General features: G+C 37.8%; 1 protein-coding gene across 1 annotated transcript; it reads left to right on the plus strand.

Annotated features, from left to right (window-relative positions):
• The first annotated feature begins 4,843 nt into the window (after nucleotides 1–4,843).
• On the plus strand, nucleotides 4,844–15,017 carry rdh8a (retinol dehydrogenase 8a). Its single transcript, XM_041816898.1, has 6 exons — nucleotides 4,844–5,304; nucleotides 7,739–7,900; nucleotides 10,016–10,195; nucleotides 13,172–13,265; nucleotides 13,367–13,550; nucleotides 13,660–15,017. The coding sequence occupies exons 1-6, from the start codon at nucleotides 5,199–5,201 to the stop codon at nucleotides 13,885–13,887; spliced, it is 954 nt and encodes a 317-aa protein (XP_041672832.1). The 5' UTR covers nucleotides 4,844–5,198; the 3' UTR covers nucleotides 13,888–15,017.
• The last annotated feature ends 296 nt before the right edge of the window (nucleotides 15,018–15,313 follow it).

The raw sequence follows: 15,313 nt of genomic DNA on the forward strand, positions 1-15,313 counted from the left end.
ATGTAATATTTCAGTTTTTTGTTAAAATACATTAAAATATACAAATAAAGAATAAATTCTGTTTTCACTGTGTCATGATTTAGTATTAAGTGTAGATTAATGAGAATAAAATATTTTTTGGCGGTAGCACCAGGCTGCTACATAAGGAACTGAAAAAGTGAAGTAGGTCAAAATACTTTCTGAATGCTCTGTAGATTCATGGGAATATTTGAAGTATAATAAGATGATTATGTCTAATGACCTCTTCATTGAGGCACCACAGAGACTAAGTGGACAACTCTCCTTGGAATCCACTAAGTACTTTCCCAAATATTAGACAAAACTGCCATCAAAGTGTTTATTTTGTCCACTGTACATCTAATGTTGTCCTAATGAGTTATTTTTATGGTTCTCATTCAACTTCCTCTAAGTGTCCTCAGTCCACAATTAACCAAAAGAATGATGCTTTTCAACAGCCATGTGACTCAGAACGTATGAATGACGGAGATCTATTAATGTTTCTTAGAACATTATGATGTGAATTGTGCTTTACTGCCCCCTAAGCACTATCACAGCAGTTTTCATTGTGTGTGGTCTGCAGCTGCAGCAACAGTTTTAACTCATGCAACTCATGGGCAACTCTTGAACCACTTTCCCTCAATTAACAGTGTTCTCTCTGCCCCAGACCCTAAAACACTTTCCCATCTCACTCCTTTCTGAGTCCATGCACCCATTCTTTCTCTGTTTTTAAGTCTCTCTCCCACCCACCGACCCCCAGCTACTCTTTCCCTTCATCCCTTTTATTCTCATGAAGTTTGCATTCCACACCTCCTCTGCAGACTGCACACAAAAGAGCAGAAAGCGCCACTCCTGACCTGTGGCAAACATTCCAGTCCTGCAGGCCCTTTCACAAAGCCAGAGTCCTCCTTGCTTCCAGTAGCATCAGCCAGAGACTGCCTATTATCCAGTGCATAGAGACCCGAAGACAAGGGGACAGTTAGTCTGATGAACTTGAAGCTTGATGAGAAATATTTACAGAAGTTCTCCATAACAAGGAAAAAGAGGGACTATTTTGATAATTAAAAAAGCCATGTGCACGGATTATTAAAACAGCCTATCTACTTAATCACACAGCCCAGCTTTGAGTATGATGGGTCAAATCAGACACTGTCTCAAATAAGTCAGAAGGAAAAGCAGTGAAAGATCCAGGAGCATCAGCTCATGTATCCCTAAAGTCAGCTCACTGACAGTTATCGAGCCACAAAAGAAGGTAACATTTGATAAATCTTATCACTGAGAAAGACTTTTATAAAGGCTTTAAGAATGATTTAGGCCCAGAACAAGGTAGTGACTGTTGAGCAAAAGAAGTGAGTAGAGGAAAGTTTGCAGTGAAAAATGTGTGTATGTGGGGGTAAGGGGGGTTAAAACAACACTTTAAAAGCAGGGAAAGCACGTGGTGTATTGAGGAGCATGTGCAGGCTTGTATATTCCCCTCCTTGTTGTCACTTTCCTCACTCTTCCTTGTGTCTAAGGGCCCCAATCTTCTGAAATTCTGCAGCAATAGCTTGAAGGCCGTAAGACATCACTGGCTATCCATCGCTCCTCCTTGTCTCCACCCACACCTGCCCCCACCTCTGCAGGAACAAGGGAAAGCATGCCACTAATGGTCCTGGCCTTACTACTCTGACTTATGCTCTGGATCCTTTAGGGCTGAGCAAGTGACAGTGAAATATTTTCCTCTATGTCCATTAAGTCAAATAGTATCACAAGGATGTATGGTTTTGACAGGTGTGTGACAGCATTTCTGGTGTAAAACTGAGTTAACAGATTGATCACCATGGCTGAGGTGTACAGTCTAGTAGTATACAAGTCAAAAGGCTTTATGTTTCTAGCTTTAAGCTGGGCCTTGATATAGACTTTTAGGACTAGTTTCTCTTTTCCTTATGTTATGTCATAATCGATGTCCAGTTAAACTGGTTGTGTGAGGTTAAACTAATTTCAAAGCCATGAATAGCCAGAGAATGGCTACACACTGCAACTTTTTTCTTTAAAAGTGGGCCCATGCTGTTGGGCATTTCTGGGTCAAAAGTTCATGATCATTTTCATCCTCTGCCCATCCCTGACCATGACATTTACTCAGGCCGCCTCCTGCTGTTCTGCAATAAAATTCCAAAAGGCAACATTTTTCCGCCACCACTTATTAGTGTGCACATTGATAGCATACAGTTTATGAAATACATATTTTTATATACATTTTTTTTTTTTTGCTTAAGGTTTGGGGATATTGAAACGGTTGCTATGGCTCATGAGGAAAATATCTTGAGTCTCAAATGTTGTCAAGACTGAGAGAATTGTTACTGCTCAGATGTAGCGCTTCTCTTTCTCACCAGGCAAATTGTATTTGTACCATATAATCTCCTTGTAAACTTCTGCTTTCCAATAAGAAATGGGTTATAGCTTAAGGATGTTCTGAATAAGCAGAGATCAGCACTGTGAGATGGCAGGAGGAAATTAGGCTTGAACTCTAAGCTGACAGTCTGCTCACTGTTGCCAATATAATAGACAGTTTATTACCAGCAGTCATGATTAAAGGTGAATGAAAAAATCATTATGTATATTGAATTGTAGAGTTTATGCATCACAGGTTGATTTTTTTTCCACACTAAAGCTGAACGTGTCACACAATCATCCTGCTGGTTACTGGCTGCATGCTTTCCCTTTGGGTGAACCTCTTCACTGCTATGATGGAAGTAATGGATGCACTTGACCATAAATGTCTGCCCATACGTAACCTTAGCACGCCCTCAAAGGAGAGAACAAACAAAAAAAATTACCTCGAGTGTGTGTGTTCTCATCTTGAACCTACTCAGTTGTCTCGTCCCTTAGTGGCCTTTATGCTTTTCACTATGTAAAGATTTAAAACTGGACTGAGGTCAAAGAGGTTAACAAGGAGGTGAAATAAAGCAACAGAACTGGCTAGTTGTAATTTCTTTAAGTGGTATAAATGCTTAAAACCAGAAAACAACTAAAAACCTGACTCTTTTAGTTTCAAGAGTGGAATAAATGGGTTAAATTTTGTGAGTTGGGAACATGGCCGTCCATAAGGAGGGATGGGGGGGGGGGGTGTTCTGGGGCCCAGCCAGATGGGGGGCCATGAAATTCAAGAAAATCGTGGTCTATTGTAAAGTTAAGCTATGATAACCATATTTTATATCCAACCTGAATAACCACCACTCTTATCAAAGCAACAAAAAATGGATTTAACTTACTTATAATGTAGAACAATAAAGACTTTTTCATGTCAACTCCTTAAATTTGAACAGAAATACGGTTTTATTGGTTATTAAAAAGGTCATTCTGAAAAGGTGATTGGTGGAAACAATGGACTTAATATTTTACAAGATAATGTTAATCAGACCAAAATATTGGTGTTATTATAGTTAATTTCAATGTCCAGCCCCCACCGCATCTGTTAAGAAAAATTTGGCCCATGTGCAAATGGAGGTGATGACCCCTGCTTTATAGTTTTAGTCTAGTTATAGTCAACGAAAACTCAAAACATTTTAGTCTTTACTTTTATTCCAAGCATTAATTCTGTTGCCTGAATCTGGTACCAAATCATGGTAGTGTGTATTATGCACCCTGCCAAACCTGGGGTCCCTGCTTTCTACAGCTACTGTATAAGGCTGAATAACTACAGATGCATTTAATTTTGACAGATTTAACCACAGGGGAGAAATATCATGGATTAAGCTACATTTTAGTCCCTTTTTAGTCATCTTGACAAAATCTAAACTTACTTTTAGTCAGTTTTAGTCAATAAAGTGCCATTTTTGGCTAGTATTAGTCTAGTCTTTCTTATTTAAAAAATGGTGTTGATGAACATTTTTAAATGAAATCAACACTGCCTGGTTGGGAATAAAAAGGATATATATCAAGTTTAAAGTAACAACTTTAAAGTAACACTCATTTGTGCTATCTGAGAAAATTGTTGGTCACATTTACAGCTCTTTTCCAGAACTTTCACAACTTTAATTTGATAGCATCACATAAAGAAACAGGCCCAAACATGGCAGACTGTGACTCTTGCTCTCAGCTCTGTTATCAAAGAAAAAGAGGTGAGTTTGTTTTTGACATTTTATCTTGCAGGAACTTTGACCCATTACATATCTGTCAAGAGCAAGGTCCTCTGTCGTCATCCTTTCTGATAATTAAGAATAATCTGAAAACCTTAAACCCTCTCATGGTTTGAAATGAGTGAATAAATGTGGGTAATTAGTTTTGTAATTGTTTTTGTTGAGATATGGCACATTGAATAAGCTTAATTGCACTGAATAAATGTGTTGCTCTTTCTCTTACCAGCAGATGGCAGTACAATGCAGCATATAAAGTCACCGTACAGTAGACGGTACTCTTCAAAGTGAAGGTGGGACTGGGATCTGTTGTGGTCTTGTTTGTGTGTCTGATTTAAAGATCAACTACCGTCTGAAATACAAGTTAATTGGGCTTTTCTATGTGGGTATAATAATAATAATAATAATAATAATAATAATAATAATAATAATAATAACCATATAACAAGAACACCAACAATAATAATAATAATAATAAAAGTGCCAATTGTCATGATAGCTTTGGTACTTCTTATGTCGTTTTTGTAAAGTTTAAAATGATAATCCAATCCTTGAATTTAATCAAACATAGTTTTGCATGGTTTTCATGATGAAATAAAGGAAGATATCAAGGCAAAACATTTATTTTATCTCTGAAAATATGAAATATTATTGTAAAATAGAACCACGTAAATAACTATGTATGTATGAGCTAATCGTTATGTCATTAAAGGTCTCAGTATGATTACAACAGCTCGTTTGTTATTTGTCAGGGTCACCAACCCAGAAACCGAGTAAGCACTGCCCCCTCTACCACACGCACGTGTGCGCATGCACGAGCAAACACATTTTAAAGGAATTAAGTTCTTTTTCAGGGCAGGCGGTGCCCATGAAGTATATAATCTTGTCAGCGAGCGGTGTTTGGATGCCACGTCTTTTTTTGGTTGCTGATTTTGTCGAACATGTGACTGAATTAGACGCTCACATGGCTGCAGTGGCTGCATGATCCGCTTTAGTTCTTTAAAGTCCGGTGATCGGTAGCTCTCACGGCAGCAACCATCCAGAGTAGAGGACCGCTGAAAAACACAGCAAGTACCCGGAGAAATCATGGCAGACAGCGGGCAGAAAGTTGTGCTGATCACCGGCTGCTCCTCCGGCATCGGGTTACGAATCGCCGTCATGCTGGCCAAAGATGAAAAGAAGCGTTACCATGGTAAATGCGCTTTCTTCTACATTCTTTCCTTGATCGGACCTCTTAGTTGCAAGCCTGTAATGTTGTGGGTCTCTCGAAAACCTATTCCGTGTTTACTTTCGCTGCAAAGCTCGTCGATTGCACACAGTCTGCTTTACGCACAAAGTTCGGTTGAGTTTTATGCGCAACTCACTCCGTGTTTCACCAGTGTAAGCGACTTAGAGTAGTGCCCATTGAGACTACTAACCCTGGTGATATCGGATCCATATCCCTTTGTAAGAACTGGGATTCAGTCGCCCCTTTGGTTGAACTATTATCATCTGAAAGCGCTGTTTCCAGGGTAGGGCTGTGCAAGGATGTCGCTTGCCAGGCGGAATCATAAAAGGAGACTTGTCAGTTCTCTTTCAAGTGACTTCTTCTACACAAAGCCCCCTTTTATCGCTGTGAATTGTAGACCGCCTGCTCCGGTTTAGTGCCGTGTCTAATGTGCCTATAGTCCCCTCACTGGGGCGAGTGTTGAAAGGGGGACAAAGTTTGAGACCTGTACAAGCGAGGGTTCACTCTAAAGCAAGGGCCTTGTTTGAAGTCTTCATTGGTGCACAGTGGAGTTAGGGTGTCCCACTTTGACATTGTTGGTCTGTGCGTCTCCTCTCCTGCTTCCCAGCCATCATTAATGTCATTGTAGGACTTGGACATCCAAAAGCATGTCATGGAGCCTCAGACAGAATTACATTAGTCCACCGTTTCACCACCACCCTGCTGGTAGGAGCTTGCCGTCAAGAGCTCTAAGTTCCTGTGTGACTTAATGCAGAATTACATAATTGGCTGTAGACCTGCAGTGAGAGTTAACTTGTAACCATGATCAGCTTGTGCATTCTCTAATTGAGGTATGGTAAGTGATTTATGTTGTTAATCAATTCTGAAACCACTGCACGCAAGTTAGATACTGTTTTAGTTAACTAAGGAAGATAACATTTATCAGCTGACTATTTCTTTGGAGGTTGCCAGAACCTGATGGGTTTATTACCATCAAATAGATGAGTGAAAAGCAATCATAATTATAAGCCCCCCCCCCAATACTGGCTTTAGCAGATTCCCCCCTCCCCTCAATGTGACCTGTTGGTCAATCAGGCCACTCTGAGCAATTAAGCTGATCTGTTCTTTTCCATAAATCTCTAGAAAATCCAAGTGAGATTAAATTCTGCATTGTACATGAAGAAATAATTAGGTGCAGCAGTATGCACTGAACTTGGAGAAACCCCCCAAAAACACCCCCATTCTTGAATGTGATTCATTCAAGAATGTTTAAGCGGCCCAAGAGTTATTCCTGTAGGAGCCAGGAGAACAATGGATCTTTTGTTCACTTCCCTACCAATGCATAAATCTCACTTTGGCTTTGTGGACACACAGATCTCTAATCAGAAGATTAGGTTTAATTACACTTCTTGAGACATCACTAATGCATTTTGCACATTTTCCTATTTGCAAAAGCAAGCTGCTGGAAACTGCTGAAGATATTTCTAAAACATTACTGCTCATTCAATTAGATCAGAAACATCACATTGCACAGGAAAACCTATTTTCCATGTAACGCAGTGTTTTTGTTTCTGTGTCAAGGATGACAGGTAGATGTAGGTGAATGTATAAATGAGAAGCTGTTTACTTCCACTGAATGCCATTGTGCAACAGCACTGTTTTTCCTTTCTCTGCTAGATAACATCAATCAGGAAAACAGCACACAATGGAACAAGCCATAGAGGGGCAGTCAACACTATGCTGATAGCTGCTGTCACAGAGTGTGATAAATTCCTGAGCTGTATGTAGGTTAATTTTGCACAGTGTTCAAAGTTCACAGGAAATCAATTGTGTGTCCTGTAAACTGACAGGCATGGTCAGTGCTAAGAACTTTGACCTGCATGGCTGTCACTGACACAACTTTGAGTGGTTTTCTGTGTGTCCTTGCTTATGTATGTGTTAGAAAAGTGCTGTCCTCAAAGTTCTGAGGTTTAATGGTTCATCATGTTATCACATCAGTGGAAAAAAAGTTCAGCTACAGTATGTGTCCTTTTTACTATCCAAAATCAAAAGGATTATTTGTGGTTTTCTTTATAATTTCCTGTTAAACAGTGAATAGGGGAAATCATAGAAAATGTACCAAAACACTAAGATTGTTTTTTTCAGATGATCTGGACTTCTCAGTGCACTTTCAGCTCTCATTTGTCCCTCAAAGTTGCGTAACAGTAGTGTAGTAAAGAGTGCAGCACAGTTAACCATTTAGTTTCTTCCTCTTATTGTAAATGGTGTCATGTCCTGGCTGAGTGTTTCTCAACAAAGAGAGATGCCTGGTTGAGTAAAAGTTAAAAAAATTAGAACCAAAATGTCTATAATTTATAGAGCTTTGTTTTTGTAAAGTAGCATTACATTGTGTTGTCACCTCCCTGTCTCTCCCTCTCAGTCATTGCAACAATGAGAGACCTGAAGAAGAAAGACAAGTTAGTGGAGGCAGCAGGAGATGCATATGGCAAGACCTTGACGTTGCTCCCACTGGACGTGTGCAGTGACGAGTCCGTCAAACAGTGCATCAACAATGTAAAGGACCGCCATATTGATATCCTGAGTGAGTCTGACATTTCTGAAACATATGACGCCCCCCTCCTCTGCATTGATCTCTCACTTAACCTCTGTTTTGTTTTTCTTTTGCCTTATATTACCTATAGTTTTACTGAAATGATATATGATGCTTGTGTGCCAACAATGAACCAAATGCTTCATACACCTTCAACTTTTCCACTCAAGAGCTTATGATTAACACAGACAATAATGCCACACTCTCATGAGAGGGAGTAATAGTCTTACAATCCACCAAATGCTGCAGCATACAGTAATTATTCCATAATATCAAAACCCCAAGTGCAAAGTCTGAAAGTATCAAAGGAAGCCACTCTATTGCAGCGTTTTCCTCCATGGTTTTGCTGTTGACATTAGGAGTCGGAGTTGCAGAGGTGAAAAAAGTACATGGCTATTGTACTCAAGTAAAAGTATGGTTACTCTGGTTTAAATTCACTCACGTAAAAGTTAAATTACTGGTCTATAAATCTGCGCAAGCAAAAATAAGAAGTATTAAATTTAAAGTTTACTTTAAGTACTGGGTGGCCACTGAGGAGTTGTGAAAGTGAAATATGACCTTTCCTTATTGGCAAGAACCACAACAGAATAGATCTCCAATCAGGTTGTTCAGGTAAAGTCCCACCTCTAAGATAAGATAAAATACACAGCAAAATTTAAAGTTTTAATCAAACTCACATACAGTTAAATGTAACACTTAAAAAGTGTCAGTATTGATGGATGTGTGAAACAAATCCATCTGGCGTAACAGGTTAGCAAACATGTGCAACAATCAAGATAACAGTCCACATGAAACATAAGAAAAGAATCCCAGCAGTCATCAGCTGTTGTGGGTTGTGATATGGAGTCATTCTGTTGTTATGTGCTACTTTGTTTTCAACAGAGGTGGAAAAAGTATACATTTTGAACTCAAGTAAAAGTACAGTTACTCTGGTTAAAGCGTACTTATGTAGAAGTGAAAGTATTGATTTCAAAAAGTACCCAAAAAAACTTCTCGATTACGGTAATGTGAGTAAATGTAGTTACTTTCAACCCCTGCGGTGGTGGAAGGAGATCGAGTGGGCATTGAACCTCCAGTGGTTGGTTAGCTTCTGCCACAAAACTTGAAAAACAACCCTGCTTATATTTACTTGCATGAAATAAAGCTGTACACTAAAATTATATGTAAACAATTGTATAACATACTGTAATGTAATGATAATGCAATTTAATGCATATGCATTTACTGCAATATATGCAATATGATAGTATGTTGTACACAATACTAAAGCTCTATTCAACAATGACCCTCTGTTTTTCTTGTTCTAAAGCTTAAAAGAAAAGCAAAATGTTGTTTTGATAAGCAGACATTCAAGCACATTGTGAACTAGAAAAGCACTTGGAGAGCGCAGACCTCCGCCATTAGCCCTATCTCCCAATATTACAGAATCCTTTAAAAAGATTCCTGGACCCAGATGGTGATCCGGATCACTCCCAAAATCTAATCACTTCTTTCTTATGCCATTTCTGGCATTTCCTGAAAATTTCATCAAAATCTGTCAGTAACTTTTTGAGTTATGTTGCTAACAAACAAACCAACAAACAAACTAACTAACAAACCCTGCCGATCGCATAACCTCCTTGGCGGAGGTAACAATGTATTCAGTCTGACATTAATGAAGCACTCCATACAAACAGTATTTGTATTTACGTTTGGTCTGACAGGGGTCAATAGTTTGTAACTGGATTATTAGCCCTAAATAGGTAATTCTTTTAAGTTCTTAAATAAAATCCTTCGAACTGGATGAAGGTTCTATTTTTAAACCTGCCTCTATGTTACTTAATCCAGCATTACGTCCCCCTTCACCTAATTACTCAAGACTCAAAGCCCCCTTAACACTGACAGCTGTTAGGTCACACCTCTGTGTTGTTGTCACACACTGACATCTGGTGGCTATATCAAGTAATTCCTGCTGTGATATATGAAGATATACATGTTTGTAAGAACATCTTGTGATCAGCACAAACGATGCAAGTTTCACTTATCAAAAAAAGAAGGGTGGAAAAAGATTGCAGTTTTTGTTGTTCAAGCAAGGTGTCATCTCCGTGACTGTGTGTGTCCTGTCAGTCAACAATGCAGGTGTGGGCATGCTGGGTCCTGTGGAAAGCATCAGTATTGAGGAGATGAAAAAAGTTTTTGAGACCAACTTCTTCGGAGTGGTTCGGATGATCAAAGAGGTGATGCCTGACATGAAAAAGAGGCGTTCAGGACACATCGTGGTCATGAGCAGTGTCATGGGGCTTCAAGGTAGGATTTTTGGGTATTTAACTGTTCAGAATAAAGTGTGAAATCACTGATCAATAGAAGAAAGGATAGATAAAATACTTACAATGAAACATAATATTCAAGTTGTAGATTGTTTTAAGTACAAACTGCTAAAATATAGAATTCCAAAAGTAGTTTAGAAATTGATAGAGAAAATATTTTTTCTAGGAATAAACTGAAATGCTTTATGTTTACAAATGAACAAGTAAACAAGCAGATGGACGAATACTGAGGAGTAAAAGAAGCTGCCTAACACTAAATCACATCTGACTAATTCCTGTTAAAATGTTTTAATTTAGAACAACTTAAAAATGATAGTAATTATAAAGTAAAAGATAAAAAGAATCACAACTTAGCAAAGAACACAAAAAGAAGAAGAAAACCACAACAGAAAACCCCCGTATCCATAGAGTCCTTTGTTCAAAAAGGGTGTAGGATGAAGTCAAGAACTCATCCAGTCCTACCCCTGTTATCAGATACTCCAAAAACAATAAAGCATTATTTTTTAAAACATAAACACCAGTCCAGGGAGCAACAGTTATGATAATGTTACACATTTACTCTCTGCTCTGCCATTTATACATATTGAATATGTTGTTTTCTGAAAATTAGTATGAATCACCCTAATGTTTTACATGTTTTCACTTATTCACTACAGCTGTTTCAAAGATTAACCCCTTAATTTAATATACAGTGAAAGAAATGTTAGTCCTGCTTGTTTTTTTAAACATAAATGTTCAAATGAGATCATATTTACTGTCTCTGGTGAAAAACCAGTGGGGCAGTAATCACAGTGCTGTTTGGCACTTGGTGTTTACTCTGTACATAATCTGTATGGTTTTAAAGTCAACAAGGCCCTTAAACTTCAATTTTTTCAGGTTAATGAAGCTTGGGGTTGTCTGTTCTCTGTGTATGGATTTATTGGGAATTCTTATCACTCTTTTCTAAAGAATGAAAATTGTCTCTGTATTCGTCTTGTATGTGTTTCCTCAAAATTCCACACACTAGGACATATGAAGTAACAGTACAAGGTGTATAATGAGTTTTTATCCAGGATCAGGAAGAGTATAATTCCCCTGATTCCAGTCCCCTCAATAATAATTAACTGTCCAATCACTTTTCAAAATTAAATTAACTTACAGCTGGCATCGGGTCTAAAACTCTTATCTCCAAAATCACCACTTTTCAGGGAATGGAAAAAAATACTATATTTTTCCAATTCATTTGAACACTGAATGGTCAAAGCCAGCTTCTTTTCGACAATTTATATTGCTTTATAATTTGTTCAAACCCACTGACAGATGTAAAGGGTGACCAAAGCACTGATCTATGAAAAAAAAAAAATAATAATAATGAAAAATGGACATACAAGGTTTTGGCCAGTGTTATGCATCTGTACATTGTCTTAAATTTGTCCAAATACCTTTTATTTAAAATCAGTTGTCTTTGATTAAAGGAGTAGGAATGTGTTGATAATACCAGTGTATAGTAGGCTTTATTTATCTTGGTCAAAATGATAAGCTGTGTTTTTATTAGGCTGGGCAGTCAATCAAAATTTTGATTTATTCTTAGTATGGCCTGCTGATATTTTCAAATCACAGAAGGTGCAATATTCCTTTACCCTGAAATGTGTGTCAAAATACCAGTTAAAAACTTTTTTTGCAGCGTCAATTTTATGCAATCATTCAAGTGTTATTTTTTATAGTACCTTACAAAAAACTTGCTTTCCTTATTTTTTTTTACAAGATAAGATTGACATAAAAATGATCACTCTCTTCAGTACGTTTTATATCGTATTTGCAACATGAGTGCAAACAAAAATCACATTACATGTTGTTTGTTTTTGTATAAAAACACTAAAGATGAGGACGTTAAAAAATAATTTTATATTAAATAACAATTGCATTGTAGGGGAAGATCACAAGTTGTTCAGCTCTGCTTTTAATATATGAATATGTAAATTTATATGATGACAACAAATGATTACATCTTATTTGTAGAAAAAATGCAATGTACATTCATACAAATGTGTTAACACCCCTGGAAACAAATATATCCACATAGTAATCCGCATAGTAAAACATTATTATTCTTCAAAGAGTGGAAGATTAATTGGAATGGAATGAAAAAGGGGAAATTTAAGGCAAAGGCAGGGTTAATAAAAAAACATGTATTATTATAATTATTATTATTAATAATAATCATCATCATAGAGAATTTCAGATCTGGGATACACACCATCTTGTGAGAATAGTGGAAATACTCAAACCAATAAATGACAGAAAGGATTCTCATATTCTTGGAAAACTTCAAATTTACATCATAGATGGAACTTTTAGATGGAACTTTATCTGTAACCCAGTTCAAGAGGATACACTTCCTTTAACATTTTGTAAAGTTCCCTCTTTCATTTATCAGTGGTTAATGAGTTAGATACACGAAGAATCAAAAAATAAAGGATCAGCGTCTATACTAACAGATGAAATAGTATTAATTTCCTGCCCTATTATCTACCAGAACTGTTGTACTTTTCTAACATACATCCCTGTAACTTTTAAAACCAGTGTCTTTTTCCTCTGATTAAAATGCTTCATGTTTGCGCACTAATTAAATCCTTTTTCAGACTGTTCTGTTTCCATTTCATGACCAGAATTGTAAAAGCCCTTATAGTACACACCGATATTTGTTTTAAAAGTATACTTTAACTCCCTTTTGGATCACATTATATTTCATAGTTATGCCAGACGGCCAGAGTTAAAACAAAGCAATTGAAAGGGCATCTGATCTTAATCACTAACAAAAAGTATCACATTATATGTCTGATGCTTGTATTGCCTTATCTTTCTTACTGATTCAATATGCTACAAGTGTTAATGCTGCTTAAGCTAGCTAGGTGTTGTGAAATCTGATAATATGAAACACTGTCGATGACCTTATTCTCTTGTTTTGTTGGTTTAGGAGTGGTGTTCAATGATGTTTACACTGCTTCCAAGTTTGCCATGGAAGGTTTCTGTGAGAGTTTGGCCGTGCAGCTGATGAAGTTCAATATCCGGTAGATTAGCCTCTTTCCTCTGTTCTTCCTTCACATCTGTCTTCACTTTGTAGTGTACATGCTCACTCACCAAGGGCCTTTCTTCATCTGACTGCCCTCAGGTTATCCATGATCGAGCCTGGCCCAGTGCACACTGAGTTTGAGACAAAAATGATGCAGGATGTGGCCAAAATGGAGTATCCAGGAGCAGATGCTGACACAGTTCGTTACTTTAAAGATGTTTATCTGCCATCATCCATAGACATATTTGAAGCCTTGGGCCAGACACCAGATGATATAGCCAAAGTAAGTGATCAGGTTTACAATGCACATTTGAGGATTTTTTCTTTGATCACTCAGTGGTACAAACACGAAACTACAAGTCAAAACTTTATCTTGCTTCTGACTTCTGCAGTGCACGAAAAAGGTTATCGAGTCCAGCAGCCCTCGCTTCAGGAATCTGACCAACAACCTCTATACACCTATTGTGGCCTTAAAGTATGCAGATGAGACTGGTGGCCTGTCTGTCAACACCTTCTACAACCTACTCTTCAATTTTGGCCCTCTCATGCATATCACCATGAGCATCCTAAAGTGCCTGACATGCAGCTGCCTGCGCAGACGCACCATCTCACCTAACTGAAGACAGTGTCCGATACTGTCGCTTACCTTTGCCCATACCCTCCCACTTGTTGACCCCACCCATTCCCTGTTACCTTTCCTGAGTTTTTTGGAGGGTAGAGTAGACCCAGTAACACTGGTGACCAGAGGAGCTCCGTTTAAAGACAGTACCATGATAAGCTTTGCCAGAAAACATGCACAGTTGCACAAATTTTTCAAGACGTTCTTGTATGCAGGACGACCTCAAGCACAGATTACACATACAAACACAGAAATACCAGTAATATGCACAGTATATATGCATACATCACATTAGCAAAGGCCATGATATAGCCATTGCTTTATGGGAGGAACTGAACAAATATGATAAAGGTGGGTATATTGTTTCAATAGATCACACATATATGACATGATAGCCTGACCCATTACACAGCTTGAAGCAAAAATGAACTCAGTTACAGAGATTTAAAATGATAGATAAATAATAACATGTAGCATAGATATCGATTCAGTCTGGCACTTTCCAGAGTTAAAACATGTTTGACGGACTGGACAATATATCTGTCTTAAATGTGTTGTACCCTTATTTTCATGTTTGCCTTAACATAGTGTTCTTATGGTCATAACTGCTGTTAAATCACATTTTTAATCTTTTGATGAACTGAATTTTTTTGGTCTTTAAGTTTTGTGAAGGGCTTAGTCAGATACTTTTAATCTATCATCTTGATTTAGAAATAAACAAAGCGCTGATTTACCCTTGAAGCTATAATTTTGTTTGTTTAAGGATGCCAATTACAAATTGTGACCGTGCATGCACAAATAACACAGAAGCTCTGGAAGGCTTTGCTTTTTCTGCATACCTATTTGGTACCAGGAGGGGGCAATATTTCACCATATTCCCTGGCAGACCACCTGTGGCGTAAATGGAGATGAAGATTAAGTAAAGGAATTTGTTGGGTGTTCCTGGGACTGAAAATGCCTTATCATTTAAAATTTGAATCTTTTGACTGTGACTGTAAATTCAAGCTCACAATGGGCACAATTTTACAAGTTGACTTTTTTACTTAACAGTATGGACTGACACTAATGAATCATACTTTTTCATATTAAGTAAATTTAACTTGTTGGTTATATAAAAAATAACGCTCTTCAGTTGTCTCCTGAGAAATAATGTACTTGTGACAGCAGCTGGACTGTATTTAGGTAAAATAGTAGAGTATCTCCTGATGCATTGTAGTGAGGGTGCATGTCTGTGCTCGTACACGCACACATTAGCATGGTTACATTCATGTGCATGTGGCGTTTGTGTGCTTGTGCATACGTGTATGTGTGTGCATGTTTGTGTGTCTTGTATGAACATGTCTGTGGGCCAAGTTAGTGATCTGTTGATGGATATAAAGAGGTCATGGCCTGCTCCCCATCAAAACCCCTCCCTTGAACCCCCAACC

Source organism: Cheilinus undulatus, linkage group 21, assembly GCF_018320785.1.
Source record: "Cheilinus undulatus linkage group 21, ASM1832078v1, whole genome shotgun sequence".
Classification (NCBI taxonomy): Eukaryota; Metazoa; Chordata; class Actinopteri; order Labriformes; family Labridae; genus Cheilinus; species Cheilinus undulatus.